The sequence below is a fragment of the Euprymna scolopes genome, chromosome 13 (assembly GCF_053919585.1).
Source record: "Euprymna scolopes isolate OS-2025 chromosome 13, ASM5391958v1, whole genome shotgun sequence".
NCBI lineage: Eukaryota > Metazoa > Mollusca > Cephalopoda > Sepiida > Sepiolidae > Euprymna > Euprymna scolopes.
In genome coordinates, this window is record NC_136494.1 from 128681510 (window position 1) to 128705266 (window position 23757).

The window sequence follows — 23757 nt, forward strand, 5'->3', positions numbered from 1 at the left end:
AGTAATGACTGCTTCGCTTTTGAAAATATGCATGTGTTCCTTATTTGTCAAACTCAAAAGTAGTTGAAAGGCAAGAAACAAGCTAATGTTCACTTCCTTTTTCTTGCTTTTTATCTCTGTGTCTCTCTCCCTCTCCTTGATGGTTTGAAATCACAAAATGAAGTTAAATAAACATAGCAAGCACTTAAAATCACAAAATGAAGTTAAATAAACATAGCAAGCACTTATAAAGAAGAGTGGAATTATGTGAATTTCACGAGTCACTCTGAATATTGCAGATATAAGTGACTTAGAAGTATATTAGATTAAATGGGGAAGGTAAATGAATTATTATAGGTTCATTTACATGTTCCAAGAAATCAAGACAAAAATAACCAAGGATAGTGTACTATCGTTTCAGAGACAATATCGTGTTTATTTAGATGTAAACTCATCATCTGCACAATTGACACTTAAAATATCGATCAATTTGCAACATTGAGGGAAGTTAGATTCAGCATTGACTCTATAGGTAATGTTTTTATCTAAGTCTTGACGATATAATTAAAATTTGGAGGAATGTTAGTGTACTTTTTTGTTTTGTGTTCTAATCAATGGTTTTATTAACACTACAGCATTGATTACTTTCTGTTTACAATATTTTCTGGCAGTTATAAGGTTGTCTAACCGTTTGGTTTCAACTAGGCTTTTCAGTGATGCTGATATTTTTTGCTTAATGTAATCAACTTCCATGGCAAACAGTGATTCCAATAGTTCTCAACTAAAGTTTATTAAAGATAAACGTGAACAGGAGAAAAAAAAAAACAACTTTATTTTTTTTATCACTGTTTGGGAAAAAAATATTTTAATCGTCCCACTTAAAGTGACAGACATTTTTTTTTATTTTTTTTCTTAAAAATTTAAAACAAAAATAGTCACTTAATCACGGTTCAATTAAGAAACTTTGTTTTTTACTTTACTTGATACAGCAAATTTTTTTTTTTTTTTTAGAGACAGTTGTTCAAACCTGAAATAGGCATCACAAATTTGAGGCCATAAGTCAGAAATTTCATTGGGATTAAATATGAAATATCTTTTCATCTCTGCAAAACAAATCGATCTCTCTTTAACATGCCCACTGAAAAACAACCAGCAGATTTCCTCTTTGGTTACATATTCGATTTTGTGATTGCCTTATTAGCTTTATTTGGATTCTCCGCATATTTTGCTGTAAAGTGTACAGGGAATCCAAATAAAGCCAATAATTATTCATAACTTAATGTAAGAAAGATATGGATTTTAGTCTAGATTCATTGTGATTTTTTTTTTTTTTTATAACATCTTGAGATCATCAGATTTATTCAACCTTATTTTTTTTTACATGTCGAGATACGACACCCGCAAATAAATTACATTTAGCATTGCATGCATATTAACATAAGCTAACAAGTAAAGAAAAACGGAGGGCCTGTCCATAATGAATAAATCAATACAAAATAATCTTTTATAAGCATTGCACGTGCCCTCCTCCCACTTCCACATTCTCATATAGGCATCATTAGTATCTCCTCCACAGACTGTGGAACAATTCAATGTATATGTTAATCCATTTGTTTCTCTTGTGAAAACCTAAAAAAAAAAAGTCAATATCTTTTTAAGACTTTCGATTTTTTTTTTTTTTGGCATGTGTTCAATATAAATGAAATTGAAACATGAAAAAATTTGAGAACATATGCACAAACTAACACATAATACGTTTTTATACAAAAAAGTCTTTAAAAAATGCTAAATTCTGTGCATCCATATGACTGCAAAGAACAATCATAATTACCCACACTATGAATTAGGCTTTTTAAGATGTATTGTAAAACCTGTCCATACATAAAGTTTTGTTTACTTTTTCTTGTGTAAGATTTGATAAGTACGAGTCACTACTAGAGACTGTTTAATTGAAACTCATTGTGCACACGTATGCTGACTTTTTAATTTCTTCATTCTTTGGTCTTGGTGCATAAAACCTAAATTAATTCTTGTGTTTTAAAATATAGCTGTCTTTTAAAATAATATAAAAATTAATTCTTCACAATTTTTTTGTATCTAACATAGAAAGCTATCTCATTGGACTGTCAAAATTAAATAAAAATATCTAGCCATCTGACATATCAATACTTGGTTCAGACTAACCTTTTTTCTCCCACTATATTTTTGGCACAAATATAATTTATTTTGCTCCAGTTCTTTTTTTGTTTTTTCTAAAAATATGTTTGGCTAATAATACTTTGTCTCTTATTCACCTAAACAGAAGCACGGGCTTATTAAAAAAATTAATATTTTTCTATTTCTCCTAATAAACAATTTGAAGGAATTATTAGTTTATAATAATATTAGGTTAAATAGTTTTAATTATAACTTCCATTTCCATGTATGCGTATATTACATGCTACAAAGAGTAGATAATTTCTAAGGTTATAAATGCGCTTTATTCATAAACTAATCACCATCTGGAACTCTTACAAAATCAAACAATTTAATTTTGTAACCATTTGCACCGTGTAATTACTTTTACAGTTTTTACTTTTCTTTTTTTATGGTGTTGTTACAATATCATTTTTTTTTTAAATACAGATATGAGAAATATAGGGGTCAGAATATTTATAGCTTGCTGATGCAAACTGTGTTATAAACTTTGACTTTGCCAAGTGAGCCATAGCTGGCGAAACCATATTATAAACAGATAACTGATTATTGTTAATGTTTTTTTAATTTCTCTAAGATTATTGGATGGAAATTAATTTTAAAACATTAAATCGCTTTATATCTGAAGATTTCTCCTATTTAATTTTAACACTAAAATATGAAAGGTTAATTCCTGTTTCAATCATCTACATTCCGTAGAGTGAAAGCTGGTTTAGATAGTTCAATAATATATTTTGCTTTTGCTTTTTTCATTAATATACCAAATAAAAAAAAAAACAACAATTATTTTCTTAGCACAAACATCTAACAAAACGTTTTATTATTCTAAAATAGTGATCTACTAATATTTAATTACTGTGAACATGCACACACTCATATACATAAATTATTTTTAAAAACTGCATAAACTTTTTTGCATCATTCATAATTTTTTTTGCATAAATCACACACACATGATTATACATGCATGTGCACATATGTACAGAGATAGAAGTTGTAATTTTTTTTTCATGTCACTATAAAAAAAAAAAAATCATTTCCATGAGGTGTAGCAATAAAATAATTTTCAAGACGCACTAATGGCACACAGTGACATTCAAACATTTTGCTCCAGCTTTGAAAAGAGATAGTAACTGAATAAGGTTTACACTTCAGAAAATGGTAAATTATGTTGTTAGGTAGCTTTATTTGTAAAGCATGATAAATATAATTACCAAACTTCAATTTCCTTTTCAAAATGCAATATATAAAATTAATTGCATACACTTATTTTTCATTCTTTTCTAATTTGGTCAAACGTTGAAAACGTGTATAAACAAATATATATATAACCTCCTTTCAATCTAGAGAGACAATGAATAACGCTTGTAAGGTCGCCTGTACAGGGAGTCAATAGTAAAGCAGGAGCTGCATAATCCTCCATTGTACATCTCTTGAATGGGCATTGCTTGGCAAGGATAATTGGAAACAATTAAAGAATATTTAGAAAAAGACTGATACTATTTTGGAATTTTCCTTCTCTTAGGCTAGTTGCACAGCTAAAACTTGTACCTTATAATAGCTTGAGGAGAGGATATATGAATGCATGTCTTTACCAAGAGTATTAGTGAAAGTGATGCAGTAACCCTTATAGAACTTGGATCCTGGTATGCTAAGCCAAGCCTACAGTTTTTGCCTGTAATACTACATCGCACCATTTTCATATATATAATTCAGAAAGGACATGTCCATTATTGTGTTTGTTTTCTGATTTTCTCAGAATTTTGAATTACTAGAAAATAGACTAAGCTATTTTTTCAGTAAAACTCTATCACCTTAAGAATAGGCAAATATCCAAAGTTCCCATCACTGATTTTTGTTCATAATCTACCAAAAGTAGTTGTGAGTTATTAGAATTCCTACGAAAGCAATGATTTGATCTCCAAAGTCTTGGACACCCCCCCCCCTCCACAGTTGCCAAAATTCCATTTAGTCATTTGTCAAAAAAAAAAAAAAAAAGTAACTAAAATTTATCTCTAGTGTTGTATCTATTTCTTTCCTTTATCTTTGCTCTTTCCCTTTTTCTCTTTCACACACTCTCACTTTTTTTTTTTTTTTTTACAAAGTTATCACCACTTATCAAGGCCAAAAGGCCACTCGAGGATAAGGGTTAAAGCTTGTACAGTAGACAATTGGACAATAAAGTAATCGTTAGTAATGGAAATTCTGTAAATTTGTTAACTTATATGGAACGGCTCATCAAAAACTTGTTTACGTTAGACTTGAAGACAACCATATTATAATCAGCTGGAAAGCAGGAAAACGGAAGACAATTCCATAGGCGTGCACTTCTAAGAAAGAAGCTTTGTTCATGGAATCTACGTTTAGGTTTAGGCACAGATAAAGAGTGTGGGAATTATTGATAGTGTTTTCTGCTAGACAGGTGTTTCTTGTGTGGCGAGGAGGGACCATAGATTGGAGTTCTGTCAAGCACTTGCCATGAAAATAACGATAAAGCAAACTCAGAACATCTCTTCTGTGAGAAAGAGGTTACAGGGGAGAGAAAAGGACATCCTCTATGAGGCTACAAAGTCTATTTTGAACTCTATCAAGGCAGGATAAGTCCTTTCTAGCAGCTCCTGCCCAGATGTGGCAACAGTACTCCATCTTTGGACGTACCTGGCTCTTATATAGATAGAGAATTGCATCAGCAGTGAGATATCTACTGGATCGATAGAAGGATCCCACCATTTTTCCAGCAGCCTTGGCAACGGATTTAATGTATGTGTTCCATTTCAGATCAGGAGTAAAGGTCAAGCCCAGAAGCTTGTCAAAACATTAGGCCTCCCCAAGACGAGAGCCATTCATTCCAATTGATGCCAGATGGGGATCAGAGCGTTGATGATGTAAAGATAAAAGCTTGGTTTTAGATACATTAAAAGTAACAAGCCACCTCTTTCTCCATTGTACCACTTGCTGAAGATCAGCGAAGAGAGAATCGGAGAGAACTTGGTCATTTACGGTCTTAGATGTGCTACCATAGATAGTAGTGTCATCAGCATAAATGTCTACAAATGATGTAAGGATGTGATTTGGAAGATCATTAATGTAAATCAGGAAGAGTTGGGCGCAGGATGGACCCCTGAGGGACACCAGCATTAATACTGTGAGCTTCTGATTTCTGCCCATTAATCACTACTCTTATGAATCTATCAGAGAGAAATGATTTAATAATTGAGAAGATATTTTCAGCTATACCGTAGCTGGAGATCTTGTGAAGTAAACCTTTATGCCATACTCTATCAAAGGCCTTTGATATGTCAAGATCAATTGCCCTAGAAAGGTAGCCTCCGTCGAGAGATTCGCTACTCCTATAGATCTAACAGAACGGAACCCATATTGCATGTCACTAAGGTTATTTTTGCTGAGATGGTTGATTACTTCTCTATTTAACAGATTCAAGCAACTTACTCATGACGCACAGGTGACTTATTGGTCTGTACTGAAAGGGAGATGAGCAATCACCTGAATTCTTAAATACAGGGCATACTGATGAGATTTTGCAGGATAATGGGAAGCAATTCTCCTTAAGACAACGTTTAAACAGTTTTGTAAGTATGGGGGCAAGTTCTGGTTGAAGTTTTTTTTTGAGTACTATAATTGGAATACTGTCAAGGCCGGTTGCTGTACTGGAATCAATGTTTTTGATTAGCTTGGCAACATCACATACAAATATTTGTATATCACATAGGGTGTTTTCTTGCTCTTTCTCTCTCTCTCCTTCTGGACAGTAGACCATGTCTGCATTAGAGATGAAACTGCCCTTCAACCAAAAACCATCTTTTTTATGTCTTCGTTGAGGAACAGGAATTGTTTTGATCAATTGTTGTAATCATAGTTTTGATGATGTTCACCTCTTATATCCAAAAGCACATATACAAACGATTTGTCTCTTATTGCTTTAGTGGGGTAAGTCTCCGCTACACAATCATATGAAATTCACATCTTTATTCATACAATACATGATGATTTATGATCAATAATAATTTGTTACATGCATCATGTACTGTTAACTGCAGGAAAACATTGAGTGCCCCTTCTTTCATGAGTGAAATGTTCTCAAAATTTGACAAAAAAAAAATGGCAATCTTTTGCAAATATATTCTAAAATCCACCAAAAGTTCTGATTAATAATGATTGATATTAAGTATCTACCTCATCTTTATCTAAAATTCACAGAAAGTGGTCAATTATTATTTATATGTGATTCCAAATTTTATCAGAGAGTGGACTTAAAATGGTCTCAAATAAACAAGAATTGCCATCTTCTATTGTTTGTTCTACACAAAATAAAAATATGTTGGATATTTGTTTTTGTGATTATCTTGTTGGCTTTGTTTGGATTCCTCATGTTTGATGGACAGCATCTTGAATTTCATCTTCATTGCATGAAATGACAACGATAAACGGCATTTTCATATGATTAATTTATTAACTCAATTTAACTGATTAAGTTGTCTGTGCCTTCATTTGCTCCTAGGACTTTTTACCGTTCATTCGCTTTTCCAGGAAGGACATCCCACATGGTGAACTGCTGATTTAACAGATTTACTGTTTCAAAATTCCTTTTCTCAAGCTATAACCTTTATGCTTTGAAAATAGTTTTCTGACGGTTTTATTATCAACTTTTGAAGTATAAAACTAATTCAGTTAATCTCTATAGTTTAACCAAATAAAATTATCAGACAACTTCATTTTTAAAGAATGAAAATTACTCAAAAATGTAATTAGTATTCAACATGAGTTATAAGTAATTTTGTTTATATTTTCACTTTTGCTCCAATGATTCTGAGAACAATATTAAGAAATGTAAGAATAGTTCTTTTTATAAAATATGTTATCAACATACTTTTTTAAGAATAACTATTCTTGCATATGTGATGAGTGGTTAAATAAATAAAATGTTCAGCAATGGCATTTAAATCACAACCTTAAAAAAACAAACAATTGGGAATGATATTTTTAGTGGATCTATCACTTCTGTTCATTCAATGGAGCTTATAAAATTAAGAGTTTGTCTTTTGTGAGGAATCGTTGAGGGGTTTGAGGAAATTTTTGACAAACAATTTGATTAATAGCCATGAGGCACAGTTTTTGGCCTCAAATTTTGTACCATGTCATACTGTCATAGGCAGTCATGTAAATACAAATTTCTTTTTGTATCTTGTTGGTATTCAAGAAGCACAGAGGAAGAAAGTCAAAACAAATGGCAACTGAAATAAACTGTTTCTTAATTTTAACCTTGTAAAGCAAACCTGTTTTTCTGATTTACCTTTATTTTTTAAAGTTATGATGATCATCAGTCTAACGTCCATTTTTTGGCATGTGTTGGACAGCTTTTAGAAATTGCAAAACTGACCTATCTCAGGCAAAATCTTTATTCTTCTTTCTCTCAATCATTACTTTCTCCCTTCCATTTCAACCGATCCTACTGCCTCAACTGTTCTACATTTACTAACCCAAAGAACACTCAGCCATTCTTTTAATGTGATCAAACCAATAATCTCCTGTTGCTCTCATTTTGCTATATTCTCTAGCTTTAATCTTTTTCTGAGATCATCAGACTTGAGTCTGTCTTCAAAATTCACATTATGTATCTCTTATCATTCCCATATCATTTTCTCCATGCAACTCCTTCCATATATACATACACATGGTTGTAACGCTGTTCTAGTTAGTCATGGCAGAAGTTCCCGGAACTTAGGCCATCTACCCTTAATTCTTGCAATTGCAACAGCTCCTCCTTGTGTTCCAATGGGTGTCATAAAGGTAACAAAACTTCGAAACAACCTTAAGAACCTCACCATCCAAACATACTATCTCCTCAGCTTTTTCATCCTTCTTCACTCTTACACTTCTTGCACACAAACTGGTTATCATCTCTTAACCTACAAATAATTCCACTGCATTTCTTGTGTACCTGATGCTTACAAGTATATCACAAAAAATTCCAACTTCATTTCCACGATATGAACAGTGGAACTCTCCATGCAATACTGTATTTTTTTCTTGATATTTTTCCCCATATAAAGTACTAGTATATTTGTCTAGATTTGCTTGGGTATCAAATATGCTGAATGTAATTAATAAAACTTGAGAGAAGTATGAACCCCTTAGGGGTTAAATAGTACAACTACTGTTCTAATTTATTTAAAACATCTGTTTAAAAAACAGTACCGAGCATTAAATAACTGGAAACTTTAATATGTTAAATAAGAATAACCAAATACTTTTATTATGCATTATTATAATAGAAAATGTTATTTAATCATTTAAAACTCTGTTAAGCCATCTGCAGAAATTTGTCAACTCTAAATGTACGATTGGTTTTGTTCAGTATAACAACTGATGTATGAATAGAAACTCAAACTAATCTTTGCTCTATTTTTTTTTATTCGTTCTTGCAAAATATAATCAAATAAGTGTATATGAATGCTAAAAAGGTTGTAAATCAGATATTGTTTTTTTTAATCTTCATGCTTTTTTTTTGGAACATGAATATCTGTACTAATGAATTGATAAGATAATAAAATTTTGAATAATTAATCTTGTATGCAATAAGTGTTTGAATTTAAATATGGTAATGAAAGTATAATGTAAATAAAGACTTGCTCAGTAAATTAGGACACTATTTTCATTCACCAATTTTAACAAGCATAACAATTTCATTGGATAATTATCTGTTATTATCCAATAAAAATTAATAGTGAATCACTGAAAATGTCTATTGCTTAAAAAATTATCTTGCAAGACAGACTGTAATTAATGATCAGATATCAGTCCTTAAAAAGGTTTTTTTTTTCAAAGAATATATTTGTAATTTCCATAAATAACTGGTAAGTCAGAATTATATATTTGTCAGATGCAATGCTATTGATGTCAAACGTTAAGAAATAGACTGGCTTAATTGTATATGTATATATATATTTATAGTAATATGAAAATGCACTTATGATAATCTTTACAGAAATATTTTTTTCATTCCCAAAGGAAATCATTAGCTAATGAGCGATCAGTATTTTTTATGCTATTAAACGCTACTTGTGTATTGAACAATGTTTAAGTGATAATCAAACATTGTTAAACATGACAGAATTCTCTTATTTTGATTATACCTTTTTAATTTTTTTTATTTTCTTAACTTTTTCTTTTATCAAATAATTTTTTGTCGATTCATCTTCAAAAGACAAATTATTAAAAAGCTGGAGAAAAGAATTTCTAAAATATCTGAGAACTTCTATACATATGATGTACAAATGTGTGCTATATTTAGTTTTATGTAAAGAAAGTAGAAAGGGATGGGCTCTACATGAAATTTAGACACCTCTGATTATTGTGAAATTTTACCAATAGTAATTAGACATCAAATAATAAATATTCCCCAAATTTCAGTGTCTTTGGAGTATTTAATTTGAAAATTCAAATATCAGATTTGCATAGAATTTGAGTTTTCACTTTCTTAAGATTCCCTAAGCTTAATTTTAGATCTTCTCTAGAATCAAAATCATGTAATGTATTTTAATCAACTTAGAACAAGGATTCTGAACATTTGGTTTAGTATTATTTTAATCTTTGTATGGAAACGTAAAAGTAGTGCAAAATTGTTCTGTCTGGAAAATACACTTTTTCTCTCCTGGAACAGGCAATCTTCTAATGTATGTGTTTATTTATATACTTTATTATGCATACGTAAAAGTTATCAATGAAATGTTTATTTGTTCCAATCATCAGTATGACTATTTTTGGAAAGAATTGGATCCACAGCTACATTGTCCAAGATGTTATCAATTGCGTAAGACACCTCACCTGAAATATGCAGGATTTTTTTTATCGCTTAAAAATTAACTTGTGCTTCGTTGTTATTTTGGTGGTAGTGATGGCATGACTTTCCAAAGTCATCAATGCTGCTGATCAGTGGAACCGAGGAACTTTTATGCATGTATAAAATAAATATATAAATAAAATATGTTCCTTTATGGAGCAATGTAATGCAGAGATTGCATGCAAATGAAGGTAACTCTCATCACTTAGGAAGTGAGTCAAAAACAAAATAGCGTTCACATATTATCATTATCGCTAAAAACAACATAATTTATATATAAATACACACATGACCAAGTTCTCTCCGATTCTCTCTCCTCTGATCTTGATCACGTTGTACAAGGGGGAAAGGAGTGGCTGGTTACTTTTAATGCATCTAAAATCAAGCTTCTATCTTTACATCATCAACGTTCTGATCCCCATCTGGCATCAATTGAAATGAATGGCTCTCGTCTTGGGGAGGCCTCAAGTTTTGACAGGCTTCTGGGCTTGACCTTTACTCCTGATCTTAAATGGAATACGTACATCAAATCTGTTGCCAAGGCCGCTGGAAAAATGGTCAGATCCTTCTATCGATCCAGTAGATATCTCACTGCTGATGCAATTCTCTATCTATATAAGAGCCAGATACGTCCAAGGATGGAGTACTGTTGCCACATATGGGCAGGAGCTGCTAGAAAAGACTTGTCCTGCCTTGATAGAGTTCAAAATAGACTTCGGGGCCTGGTGGGAGATGTCCTTTTCTCTTCGCTGCAACCTCTGTCTTACAGAAGAGATGTTGCGAGTTTGTCTCTGCTTTATCGTTATTTTCATGGAAAGTGTTCGCCTGAGCTTCAATCTATGGTCCCCCCTCGCCAAACTTTCACAAGAAACACTAGACTAGCTGAAAACATTATCAATAATTTTCCCCACTCTTTATCTGTACCTAAACCTAAACATAGATTCCATGATCAAAGCTTCTTCCTTAGAACTGCACGCCTGTGGAATTGTCTTCCGTTTTCCTGCTTTCCAGCTTTCTATAATATGGTTGTCTTCAAGTCCAACATGAACAAGTTTCTGATGAGCCGTTCCACTTAAGTTAACAAATTTACCGAACTTCCATTACTATCGATTACTATATTGTCCTTTTGACTACTCTACACTCTTTAACCCTTATCCTTGAGTGACCTATCGCCCTTGATAAGTGTTGACGTCTATGTAAAAAAAAAAAAAAAAAAAAAAATCATGGTGCGGACGATGTTCACAATTTTCAACTAATAATTTTACTTTCATTGTCATAAAAACAGTTGCTATATTTTCAATTTTTGAAAAATAATTATGAACAATTTTGAGCCTCCATATTTGTGGAAGTGACCGTTCTTCTTGGAATTTACACAAATGAGATTTCAGACTTCATCAGCAGAAAGATTTTGAGATTAGAAAGAAATTGAAAAGATTTGACTATGAGTTAATATTAGAATGCCAGTGTTCGTTGCTGAAGTTCAAGTGATTGTCAACAATGAACCCAGCAAATCATTGCACGTCGTTACAAAGATGAAAAGTATATTTTTACATTTTTTTAATCTGACCAAAAGTAAGTTTGCACGTTTAAATATTTTTCGTTCTTTAAGACCATATACTTTATCATATTTTTACACTACTTTTTCAGTAAAATGCTATATTTTTGTAAAAAAAAATGCAGATTAATCAATGCAATTTGACATACAAGTGTACTTTTGTGCAAGGAATGAGAATATAGCACTGAAAGATCTCCACAAATGAATGGTTTCGAAATAACCTGCAGAAAATGCAAATAAATCTGTTGCAATACCATAAAAATTTCATTTATCCATTAAAAAAAAAGAAGTCATATGACTCAAAGCTGAATTGTAATGGAGTTTATGTAGAAGGAACTGAAATCTAATACTAGGACTGTTAGAAATGAATATATTGAAAAATTTGTTTGGTATTATTGTAAATTAATAATTGCTAATTTTTTTTTTTTAAGCAATTGCATATAAGCACCAAAAAACTTATGAGAAATAAAAAAAAACAACAAAAATATAAATTTAATATCATAATTTAATGTAAAATAATCTTAATTTTAGGGCCATGATAATGTTTTAGCGCAGTTAACAATTTTTTTTTTATGGGAAATAATCCTGTAATTTTTTTATTTTTTAAATTTTTTTTTTAGACAATTATGTATGGTTTTAAGAGGATCTTTGTAGAAAGAGGAGGCTTGCCACTCTGACTTGGGGTTAGTGCTAGGACTAGAGTGAATACTCTGAAAACTTGGCAAAAGAAAAATACAAAAATAATTATTTTAGAGTTTCACGTACAAATTTAATGTAAAAATGATAAGGTTTGAAACAATGTAAAATTCATTAAAAATGTTTGAAATAATTAGGATAGCCTATTGATTTCCATGGTTCTTAAAGGTTGCCAGATGACCAAGCTGTTTACGACTGTGACAACACACGAAGAAAAAAGTCAATTCAAAGTAGCGCTAAAGAGTTATGAAGAAGGCAAAAAGATAATAAAGGAAAATAAAAATCAACCAGTATCATGAAAGTCAAAAATGTCCACCAAAAAAACCAACAAAATCAAATTATACCTTTACCCCAAATAAAAACCACAAATTTTCAAAGGACAATTTTTCTTCTAAGAAAAGACAAATATTATCTTCTATAGTATAAAGCTCACCTGTCTGTTTAAATGTATGTTTGTATGTCTGCCTAAAACTTTTGACAGAGGCGACGGATTTTCACAAGATCAGTATCGTTTTGAAGCTCGACCCTTTGGATGACAAATATAGAAAAATTGGCTAAAAATATTAATTCCTTCACCCTCCACTGGACACTTTTCTACAAGGAGGGGTCGTTTTTTTTTTTTTGCTGATATTTTCGAAAGTCATCTTCTCTTTTTGATTGACTAGCCTTAATTTAAACCTTTGCCACTTCTGGTTTGGCAATGTCACTTTCTTTTTTTTTTTTTTTTTTTTTTTTTTCCACAACTTTTTCCTCCTTCGCAGTACGGGTTTGAGCCCTGCCTGCCTGCTAGCACTTCTTTTTTTCTGCTCAACACACATCTCCAAACACCCAGGCTAGTCTATTATAATTGTGAGCAACCCAACCACAAGTGTTTTCAATGTAGATACAAAAAATTAGGAGAGCTCCACTAATGAACATTTTTATTTTCATATACACTTGACTTTTTTTTTTTTTTTTTTTTTTTTTTTTTTTAAACATTGGAGTCCTCCACTTATCAAGGCCCAGAATCCACTCAAGGATAAGGGTTAATGAGTGTACAGTAGTCAATGGGACAATATTGTAGTAATCGTTAGTAGTGGAATTTGGTAAACTAGATTACTTAAGGAGACAGCTCAAGAACTTGTTTATGCTATGTATGTAGTTTGCTAAAAAGCAGGCAAATGGAAGAGTTCCACAGATGTGTAGTTCTAAGAAAGAAGCTTTGTTCATGGAATCTACATTTCGGTTTAGGCACAGATAAAGAGTGGGGGAAATTATTGATGGTGGTTTCAGCTAGACGAGTGTTTTTTGTGAAAGTTTGGCGAGGAGGGGGTCATAGATTAGAGCTCAGACAAACCTTGCTATGAAAATGACGATAGAGCAGAAACATCTCTTCTGTGGGAAAGAGGTTGCAGGGAAGAGAAAAGTGTATTCCCCACTAGGCTATGAAGTCTATTTTGAACTTTGTCAAGGCAGGATAAGTCCTTTCTAGCAGCTTCTGCCCAGATGTGGCAACAGTACTCCATCCTTGGACGTACCTGGCCCTTATATAGGTAGAGAATTGCATCAGGAGTAAGATATCTACTTGAGCAGTAGAAGGATCCCACCATCTTTTTAGCAATCTTGCAACAGATTTGATGTACGTGTTCCATTTCAGATCAGGAGTAAAAACAGTAACAACTTCCTTTTCGAGTGTGGGACAACAGCACTTGTAATCACAAATGGAATTTGATTTTATTAATTTTGATTCCAGCTTTAATCTCCAAAGTCACTTTGTGGAGCTAGCCAGTAGTAGCCAAGTAAATTATATAGTTTTGAAGAGAAGTTATGCTAAAATCTCCTTAAGAAATAAAGGTGAACTTGTTTCTGCATTCTGGAAAACGCTTTTTTAAGTCCAATGATTAAGTAAAATATATTTTCTGTACAATTTGCTATCAAACAAGGTGCAAATATAAACTTTAGCTCCAATAAGTTAAAATTGGTGTATTCAAATGGAATTGTATTCAATATTAAAGAAAATGGAAGATTATATTATTTAAAAAGTATAGTCCTATCAAAAATCGCCTGCCATGATTTGGAAATTTTTGCATAAAACCGTGCAATATTCCAGATATTAAGATGTTGTCGAATGTAGTTGACAGAATGAAAATAAAGCCTTCTAAGAACTTCACAAACTGCACCGCTTGTACACAAGCAAAACAAGATGCCAAACAAGAAGGCCACTAAAATCCTCTTACTGGTGTAATACGACTTGAACAGTTCTATGGTACCAATAGGTAGAGGAAACTTCAGGTATGTATTGAATTTTGTAGATGATTATTCCAGTTTAATAATTGTCTATTTCTTAAAGAACAAATATGATTCCCTGCTAGCAACTAAAAAATACTTAGATGATATGGCCTCTTACAGAGCAGTAAAGTGTATTCATTCTGACAATGGAATTTACTAATAGAAACTTTAAACTTTTATTAATTAATTACCGTGTCAAACATGAGAAACCACTGTTTCATTCACCACAATAAAATGATGAAAGATTGTGGCAGACCCTTTTTGAAATGGCAAGAGATCTACTTATTGAATCTAAACTCCCCAAAGACTTAGGAACATATGCATTAATGGCGGCTAAATAAATAAATATATATATATATATATATATATATATATATATATATATATATATATATATAAACTACTTCATTTACTCACATAAACCTAATATACGAAAGTATAGATTTATGCGTAAACTTTAAGTATTTACTTCAAAAGTGCTCAATACGTAGGTAGAGCTAGTTAGTAATTTATAAAATATATATGGCGATTAAGCTACACTGAATATTCTGCGTTTCATCCACTGCAGGATTCGTCAGGCTTATAAGCCTGACGAATCCTACATATATATAGTTAGTATGTTTATTATACAAACATTACTGGTTACATATGTGCATACATACTTGAGTGGAATACCAATTCAAAGAGACTACTTCATGAGACCAAAAAGGGAGTGATATTGAAAACTGGGTTATGTTTGTATGATAAACAGACTATATACCAGCTTTGTCCTCCATTGAGAACTCCTTAATCATGTGGGTTTCATTGGATTTACGTCTAGGAAACCAATCTATACAACCCTTATCTATACTCTATAAATTTGTTCTATTTTTTATTTTATTTTATTTTTTTTGTTCATTGATATTCATATTAAAAACCCTTTTTTCTATTTATTTAAAAAGAAAATATTTTTATATATATATGGCCATTGAATTGCATTCACTAGCAAAAGATCTAGCTAACTTACATATTCTTTTAAACATTCGTTTTAATTAACTCCCTATTAGTTTTTTCAGTTTTCTTATCGGATGGTCATCTTTAGTTAACTATTATGTGTAATTATATTCATGCAGATATTCTACATGATTTATATTTGCATAATATTTGCATAAAAAGTTTATAGCAAACACAAAACTCTTTCCATATATATTTATGTATACATATATACTTTTGTTTAAAAAATTTTGCCTACCAAACTCCTGGAGTATTTGGTCTTCAAACATGAAACTTAATATATAAGGTATTTGAACCTATGTGAAACTTTATATTTGGGTTCTCGGTGGTGGTGCATGAGTCATTTTTAAATTACAAAATCTGCATTAATCAAAATATCATATTTAAGCATATTTTACAACCAGGCAATGCTGGCCACCCTGCTAGTGTATGTATATATGTAATCTTTTAATAATAGACTAGGCAAGACCCCATATGAAGCATTCTGCGGTTAAAAAAAAAAAAATAAAAAATAAGGAAAATACATATATTCGGTTCAGTTTGCTTCGCATTCATAGATAAGAAAAGAAAAGTCTACAAATAGAACTCAGCAATATTTTGTAACCATGCTCTCATAACTATATCAGAAATAGTGCAACACATACAGCTTACTCACAGCTACTTGATAGATTCAGGGTTTCAACTCAGAAGTATGTATGGTAGGAAAAGACTATCAGAAAACTCTGACATATGGCTTCCCAGCTCACCTGACTGCAACCTCAACCATTTTGTGAGGGGTGCAGTAAAACATGAAGGACAAGCTGAAGACAAAGATCAGGGCTTTGACCTTTATTATGCCTGATATTCATAAATGACCTCCTTGATTATTTAATCTCCCAGATTATATATTTGCTGATGACACCAAGCTCTATAACAGGCACGAGGGGAAAACAAATGAACATAAGGCCATGGTGGAAGACCTGACAAAAATGGATGGTTACATTCAATGCTGCCAAGACTAAGCTTTTTTTATTTTTGATAATTACAAGAAACCTTTTTAATCACTAATAGCAATGGCTAATGATACATTACCTGAAAGTACTTTGTTCAAACTCCTTGGCTTAACATTCATAGGGAACATGAGTTGGAACAGATACACTGAGGGCATTGCCAAGGTTACTGCAAAGAAGGTGGGCTCTCTCTTCCGTACTAGAAAGTTACTTATGCCTGAGAGAATTCTGTACTTCTACAAAACTACCATTCACCCAAGTATGGAGCATTGTTGCCACATTTGGTCTGGTGCATTTGTTACTTGTTTCTTACTAAGACAGGGTTCAAAAGAGCGCCAACCTAATAGGTTATGCACTGTCAGCTTGGCTTCAACCTCTGTCCCATCAATGAAATGTTGCATCCCTCTGCACAATCTCTTGCACCTTCTCGACATAAATATCCTTGACAAATATGACAAACAGCAAAATCCCACCCCTACACAGATCCCCAGATGCCAGAAAGCCTTCTACTCTAATAGTTTCTTCCCTAGAACTGCTAAACTTTGGAATTCCCTTCTGAGTTCCTACTTTCCCAACTGTACTGACATGCAGAAGTTCAAGTATAATGTAAACAGACATCTTGCTGCCTAATTCCTTACATAGTATCCCTGCAAATTATGTCCCCGATAGTAGCCCCCTACATCAAAGTGGCATCGTGCCTTGTTTGGGGTGAAAATGCAATTAATAAAAAAAAAAATTACACAGTGATGAAAACCTATGGTCAGTTTTGTTGTTGTCTAAAGGCTGTCAACAAAGCAAAATGTGAGTTCATCGAGTGAAATTGGCAGAAAAAATCATGAACAATACAAATTCAATGGCATACAGAGAATGCATCCAATCATATTCAAACTCCTTTTATCATAATATTTCTCAATATTAAGACATTGGAGCATTCAATCAAGGAATTGGTTCTGGGCATGACCAGGACTCTGCACACCACTGCTTGAGTTTGATGAATATATCTAAAAATAAAAAAAAAATAAAAATGTTTTTTTCCTAAATAGTAATTTTGTGAACAAAGATCATCCACTCCATGTGTATAACTTTTAGAAACAATAACATAAAATGTGCCACTTTCATGTTTGTCATTTCTTTAAGAATTCCTTGCTCATTTTTATGCTGCTTTTTTTTTTAATTGTTTTCTTACATTTTGCATGTTGCATATTTAATATCTGAAGTATTGCGTGAGACTTTGTTTCGGTGTGTCTGATACAGAATGATGCAATTATAAAAGATGTTATTTAATGTAAGCAAAATCTATAAAGCATTTCAGTTTTATGGCTGAATTGTTATTTTATATCTAATTCTGTTTGGAAAAATGTTTATATTTTTGTTCAAGTGAAAGCTATGAAGACAAATAATCCGTTAATACCAGAGCCATAATATTTTCAAATCAGTATGTGCATCAGAATGATGCAACAAGCTAGGAAAGCCATGAGATGTCAGCTGTCCATTTTATAACCTAAGTATTTTCACAAGATATCTTGTGTCTTAAAAATGATGCTCAAAATATCAGATGTCTCTGCGAAAATCCAGGCGGGAGTTTAACATTTTAAATAATTGTTATGATGGTTCAAAGTTCTGTTTTTATAATCCAAATAAAATTTTCATTCAGAACTTCCAGCTTAGTATTTGTGGATTTCTCCACGGTTATTTAATTTTTCCATGATTGATGTTTTGTTAGATTTATATAAAAAGCACAAATTTTATTGAGACCGACATATTTTGTCTCATTTATTCTATAATGAGAACCTACTTGTGTATTATACTCACCTAAAGCACTTAACTCATCCGTCAGAATTCCTGTCAAAATAATCAAAAGATACTCCTTTTCATCCAAATTTAGGCATCCATCTACCATTCTACTCCTTCGCAGACTGCTGGACTATATCCTGGACTGGAATAATTCCCAATGAACAAACTTGGAGATTCTACTGCCCAGCACACTTGTGCATGATGTCATTAACTCATTCTTTTTCTTCGCCTTCTGCTTTTCGGTCTTCTTATCGGAATCTTATGCGGACATTGGCATCTCCAATTCGATCTAATCCAGCTGAGGTCAGTTTTGCAACAAAATCCTCATGTTTTTGTGTGGCTTTTCCCCTCCTCTTACCCCTCAGCTGATTTTATAAAGCGTGTGTAGGCATATGCACACCAATAGTTAGGCATGTTTCCTTATCCTCTTAGTTTTAGTAAGTAAATAAGAAAAGTATCTTTAGTGAACATTACTTACAAATTCATGTATCTTGATTCCCTAAAATTATATTGCTTATATTTTTTTTTACTGTTTTCATTCACCTTTGATAAAATGTACCATTGATATGATCAGGCATCACTGGCCATAGTAACTTTGACAGCTGCTTCAGGTTCGAGAAAACAGTAGAAAAGGTAGATGGTCTTATTGACAGTAGCAACTGAGTGTTTAATTTGTCCAGACTTGATTAAGTAGTATTCCTCGATTATATAAGAGCCGTTTTCATGGTGTCAACTTTTCTCTAGGGACGGGGTGGTGGTTACTAACACAGACTGACAAGGATTAACCTATTTTTAATCCAGTTGGTTCAATAGTATCATTTTTACTTAGGGATGTCGGCAACCTTCACATAGTTCCTCTTATAAGAATGACAAAAATTTATGGTTGCAGTTTTTGTCTTTTTTTTTTTTTTTTGTGAAAAATTCTGTAAATTCTCTTGACATCAAAATGTTGCATTTTATATATCAAAATAATCCTCAGAGCATCTACTTCAGAGATGCTGATAGTTATGCGCCTCAGTGATGCAAGTCAATTATTTTATAAAAATGATACATTGTAATGCACACAGCAAATCTGCCAAAAATGTGAGTTTTCTGCTAATGCCAAAAGTACCCTTTCTTTTTCATTCCCTATTATTTCAATGTAACTGCAAAGGCAGTTTTCTTTGAAATGCATTTCACCAATCCTTCACAAAATTAAATCGTTTGTTTACAATGTAAAAAAATTTGAGGGGGTGTTAAAGCATTTAAACTTGTTTCATCAAAGAAAGCTTTCTTATCCCCTTTAGCAAATTAACAGTGTTAATCCTTTTCCTTTTTCTCCTTTCCTTTTTCTTTTGACTTTTTAACTGGATTCAAAAGCCTAATCTTATTTCTTGGAATGATTATTTCTTTGTGTGAATTAATATTAAATAAATCTCTATATTAATACATTTCGACCTTCCTTCGAATGTGTCATGTTATTAGTAATACATAGATATTAAAACAAAGGTGCTTCTACAGAACAAGGACTCGTGTCAACACAAATGTTTCCAATTGCAATTTGTGGAACAGACCGGAAGTGGCTAAAACAGTTGATGCAAAATTGTTTTTGCTCATGTGGTTTTCTCTTCCATTTCATTTTATAATTTCTTGTATTATTTTTTAGAGAATAATATATTCGTTTAATTTTGTATCCTTTCATATTTCTAAACTTATTACATTTTTAAAGAAAAGCTGTTGACCTCATTCAGTTTGTTAAGCATAAACACATCCAATTTATTTAACTTGCAAGAAAACTTGTTCTGTTGTAATTTTCTAAAACTATAAAAAAAATTTTAAATAAACTCTAATTAAGTAGAACTACTGTTTTTGTTTGTTTTACATTTATTTGATTAAAAATAAAAACGATCTGTCAATTTTTAAAAAGAAATCTTCATAATTCTAAAAAATAGTTTTTTTTTTATTGAACTGTGATTAAGTATAAATACTGATTGTTTTTTTTTTGTTTATCATAAAAATGTATAGATTAAATTTTCAAAGTATTGCTCTATCAATTTAAGTGATTCAGAATTATTTACATTATTTTTGAGGATGATGGTGATTATTTTTTTTTTTCTGGAGCTCTGAATTTCAGCATTAGAATTTATAAAGAAATTTCAATTTGGACTTGTCATAGGCAACCCTATTTTAAAAGTTAGCTCGAACAAATCTCCAGTGGTACCAAAAAGTCTCGCTAAACTGTTAAATATAGAATCTGTATTGGTCAGTTTCAATTTTCAGACATACACTTCCCTTGTTTTTCTGCCTTTCTTCCCTTTTTCAACAGTCTTTGGAATGTACAATTATGAATCCTGGTTGCATAATCTCCCGAGTGGAGGAGGAGTTAACTTATATGGTTATATTTTTTTGTTTTCTCCTAAATAATTTTTTTTATCACTTTCGATCACTTTATATATCATCCCATAAATAGGCCCAAGAATTGCTTCACTATGATCAGGAGAGGATTATAATGGCTGACCAAGATCAAGGTTTGATGACCAATGCTTTTAAGAAAATGAGTGGTCTAAGCAATGACAACAAGTGCAGGTTCTGCCACACAGAAATAGTGTGAGTCACGTGACATCTAACTGTAAGGTTTTGCTGGAGGACAGTTACTTTTCGACGTGACATAATGGAGTGTGTAAATATTTCCATTGGGTGATCTGTAAAAATTTAAATAGCAAATGTAGCAGCAAATCTTGGGAACATATGCCAGAAAGAGCAGTTGGAAATAAATTATATACCATCCACTATGAATTTGTATTCCCTGTAACTTGAAAACGGAGACCAGGAGTAAGAAGCAACCTTAGAAGAAGTTAGTGTCCCCAATGATGCTGGGTTAAACAAAGCTGAGAGGGAAAAGATAACGAAATACCAAGGTATTATGTATGACATGAAAAGGAACTGGAATCGTGGGAAGATTTCTATCATTCCTGTAATTATAGGAGCAACTGTCCTCATGAAAAAGAATTTCAAAAACTACTTGGCAAATATACCTGGTAAACCAAGTGCAAGAGAGATTCAAACAATTGCACCCAAAGGAATGGTCAAAATCTTAAAAAGGTCTCTCGGTTGGAATATGAGTTAGCAGGCGAATGTTTGACATTCAGTAGGATGCCCCATCCCCAGCTTGAACAAACTGATGAGAAAATGTAAAAGAAAAAAAATTTTGTAAAATGAACAGAAGCATATTTGGAATTGTAACACTAATCAAATTTCCTGGAAATTTTTTAAAATTTTAGGACTCACTAAATTAAAAATTTCTCATATGACTGCTGGTCAAGATCAAAGTGTAGTATCTGTTCTTCAGATGCTGCACTTCCATTTCTTGTTCTCTTTCGGTGGAGGATCAGTCCTTCACGATTGAGACAATTTTTCATTTTTGTACCTTTTCTCCACGTTAAAAAACGACCCTGGTGTTTAACTCTGTCCCGTGAGGAGGCATAGTAAATAGGTACTATTAACAAGACGTTGCTCTTTTACGTTTTTCTTTCTTTTTCTATGTTTTTTAGATTAGAATTTTAGGTTATCAACCTGTCATAGACTATAAATACAGCGAGAAAAAGAAACAGATGGATGTTACAAAAAAAAAAGAAAAGAAAATGCTGACTGTCCGCATGTATGCTGTGCATCTGCTTGTAATCCTATTAAAAATATTTTTTTTTCTCCAAAAATAAGTCTCACAAACTTTTCTGGTGTTAAAACATCAATATTATGTATTAAAATAATTTTCAAACTATTATTAACAAGACATTACTCCTTTATTGATAACTTTTTAGATGAGGATTGATAATTTATGCTCATGTTTTGATTGATGTAACCTTTTACCTTCTTCAGCTATATCTTTCCGCGCATTCAATTCAAACTTGAGAACCTGTACAGAATTTTGAACTGAATACTTTATTTAATGTATGTGGTACAAGATTGTCCTCATTCTGTCAGCCCTCGGCAGATAGAAGTGTTAATTTGTTATCACTTGTGAATATAACGCCTAAGATAAGAATAATAATCACAAAAATCCTAATAATACAATTTTAATAAAAAAACATTTTTATCTTGCGATATAATAAAGATTTTCTTCTGATTTAAAGGGAAAACACTTTTTTAAATCTGTTTTGTGAATTATGAAATTTAAGCAAAGCATTTATTATGAACAAAAAATTTACTATATTATCACATCATGAATAAATTATGTAACTAATGTGAAGTGTTCTGAAAAGAAAACCTGAACTGCCATTATTCATAGGAACATGAAGTTATTATTTGTAAGATTTATTTTATTTTTTTCATTTTAGTTTAATCCTTTAAGCTAAAATAATTATATAGCAGTTTTCAATGTAAGCTTGTTATAAAATAATCCGGTACTTGTGCAGAATTTGAACCAGACTTAACTAACCACTCAGCTTTGCTCAGAACATGACGTCAACCGTCACCAATTACCAGAGTGTAACAATAACGCTACTCAAGGAAAATACTGAAGAAAACATTTAAATATAATAAAATCACCAGAAAAAAAACAATGAAAATATAAAAGAAACAATGACCTATCATAACAATTTGTTTTTATTCTTGTAACAATTTTTTTTAAGTGAAAAAAAAAATAAACAAGTATTTTTTTTTCCAACCATTTTTTTTTTTTTTTTTTAGTCAAACAAAATTAATAAAATAACCAATTTTTTGTCTTTTTCATATTTTCTTAATAAAAGTTTTTGAAAACACATGTTTTTCATGTATTATTCTTTATTTATTTTTTTCATTTTTTCTTTATTTTTCTATTAAAGCAAACTTTTGGTGAGGAGGTGGGGGGCAATATGAAACCGCTTCTGTCATCTGCAACTGTTGATCCAAAATGGAGATATACATCTTGTATAAAGTTGTAAGGAATAGACGCTTGAGATTGTGTTGTTTACTTAATTTATTGATTTTTTTTTCTTCCAATATTTTCATAGAAGTGCATCTGCTCCTTTGCTGCGCATTGATTGGCTGATTGACGTCTTACATCAGATTACAGTCAAACTCAAGCGCATGATGTCATGTTCCAAGCAGAAACAGTTACGTCTGATTCAAATTCTGCACAAGTACCAATAATCCTTCAACTTGATTTTTCACCCAATGTTTACATAAATTTGTTCTGTGTGGAAATTATCTATTTACATTTACTACACAAAAAAATTGTTTAGAATTTTGTTTTGTTGTTAAATAATCCCAAAAAAGTTTGTATGCTATAAAACAACCTTAAAGCAAATGAGTTTAGAATTGCTTTTTTGGAATTTCATGCAGCAAGATGTTAAATTTATTTAGAAAAATTAATCCCCTTCTAAAAATTTAAGTTTTTTTTTTTTTTCTTCACTAAATAACTCAAGCTAAGTGACTAGTAGGGGCATTGTATTTAAATTTTTGCAAGTTGG

The 23757-nt window shown here is 31.7% G+C and overlaps 1 protein-coding gene across 8 annotated transcripts in view; it reads left to right on the forward strand.

Moving 5' to 3' along the window:
* The window catches only part of LOC145292188 (oxysterol-binding protein-related protein 6-like), a 311645-nt gene that overhangs the window by 103736 nt on the left and 184152 nt on the right, over positions 1 to 23757 (forward strand). For 2 of the 8 annotated variants that reach the window (XM_080138485.1, XM_080138488.1), the window contains exon 3: positions 18423 to 18634. The exons of the other annotated variants lie outside the window; for them this stretch is intronic. In XM_080138485.1, the coding sequence (XP_079994611.1) occupies positions 18530 to 18634 (105 nt within the window). In that variant the 5' untranslated portion in view covers positions 18423 to 18529. The remainder of the gene's footprint in view (positions 1 to 18422; positions 18635 to 23757) is intronic. 8 annotated transcript variants of the gene reach the window in all.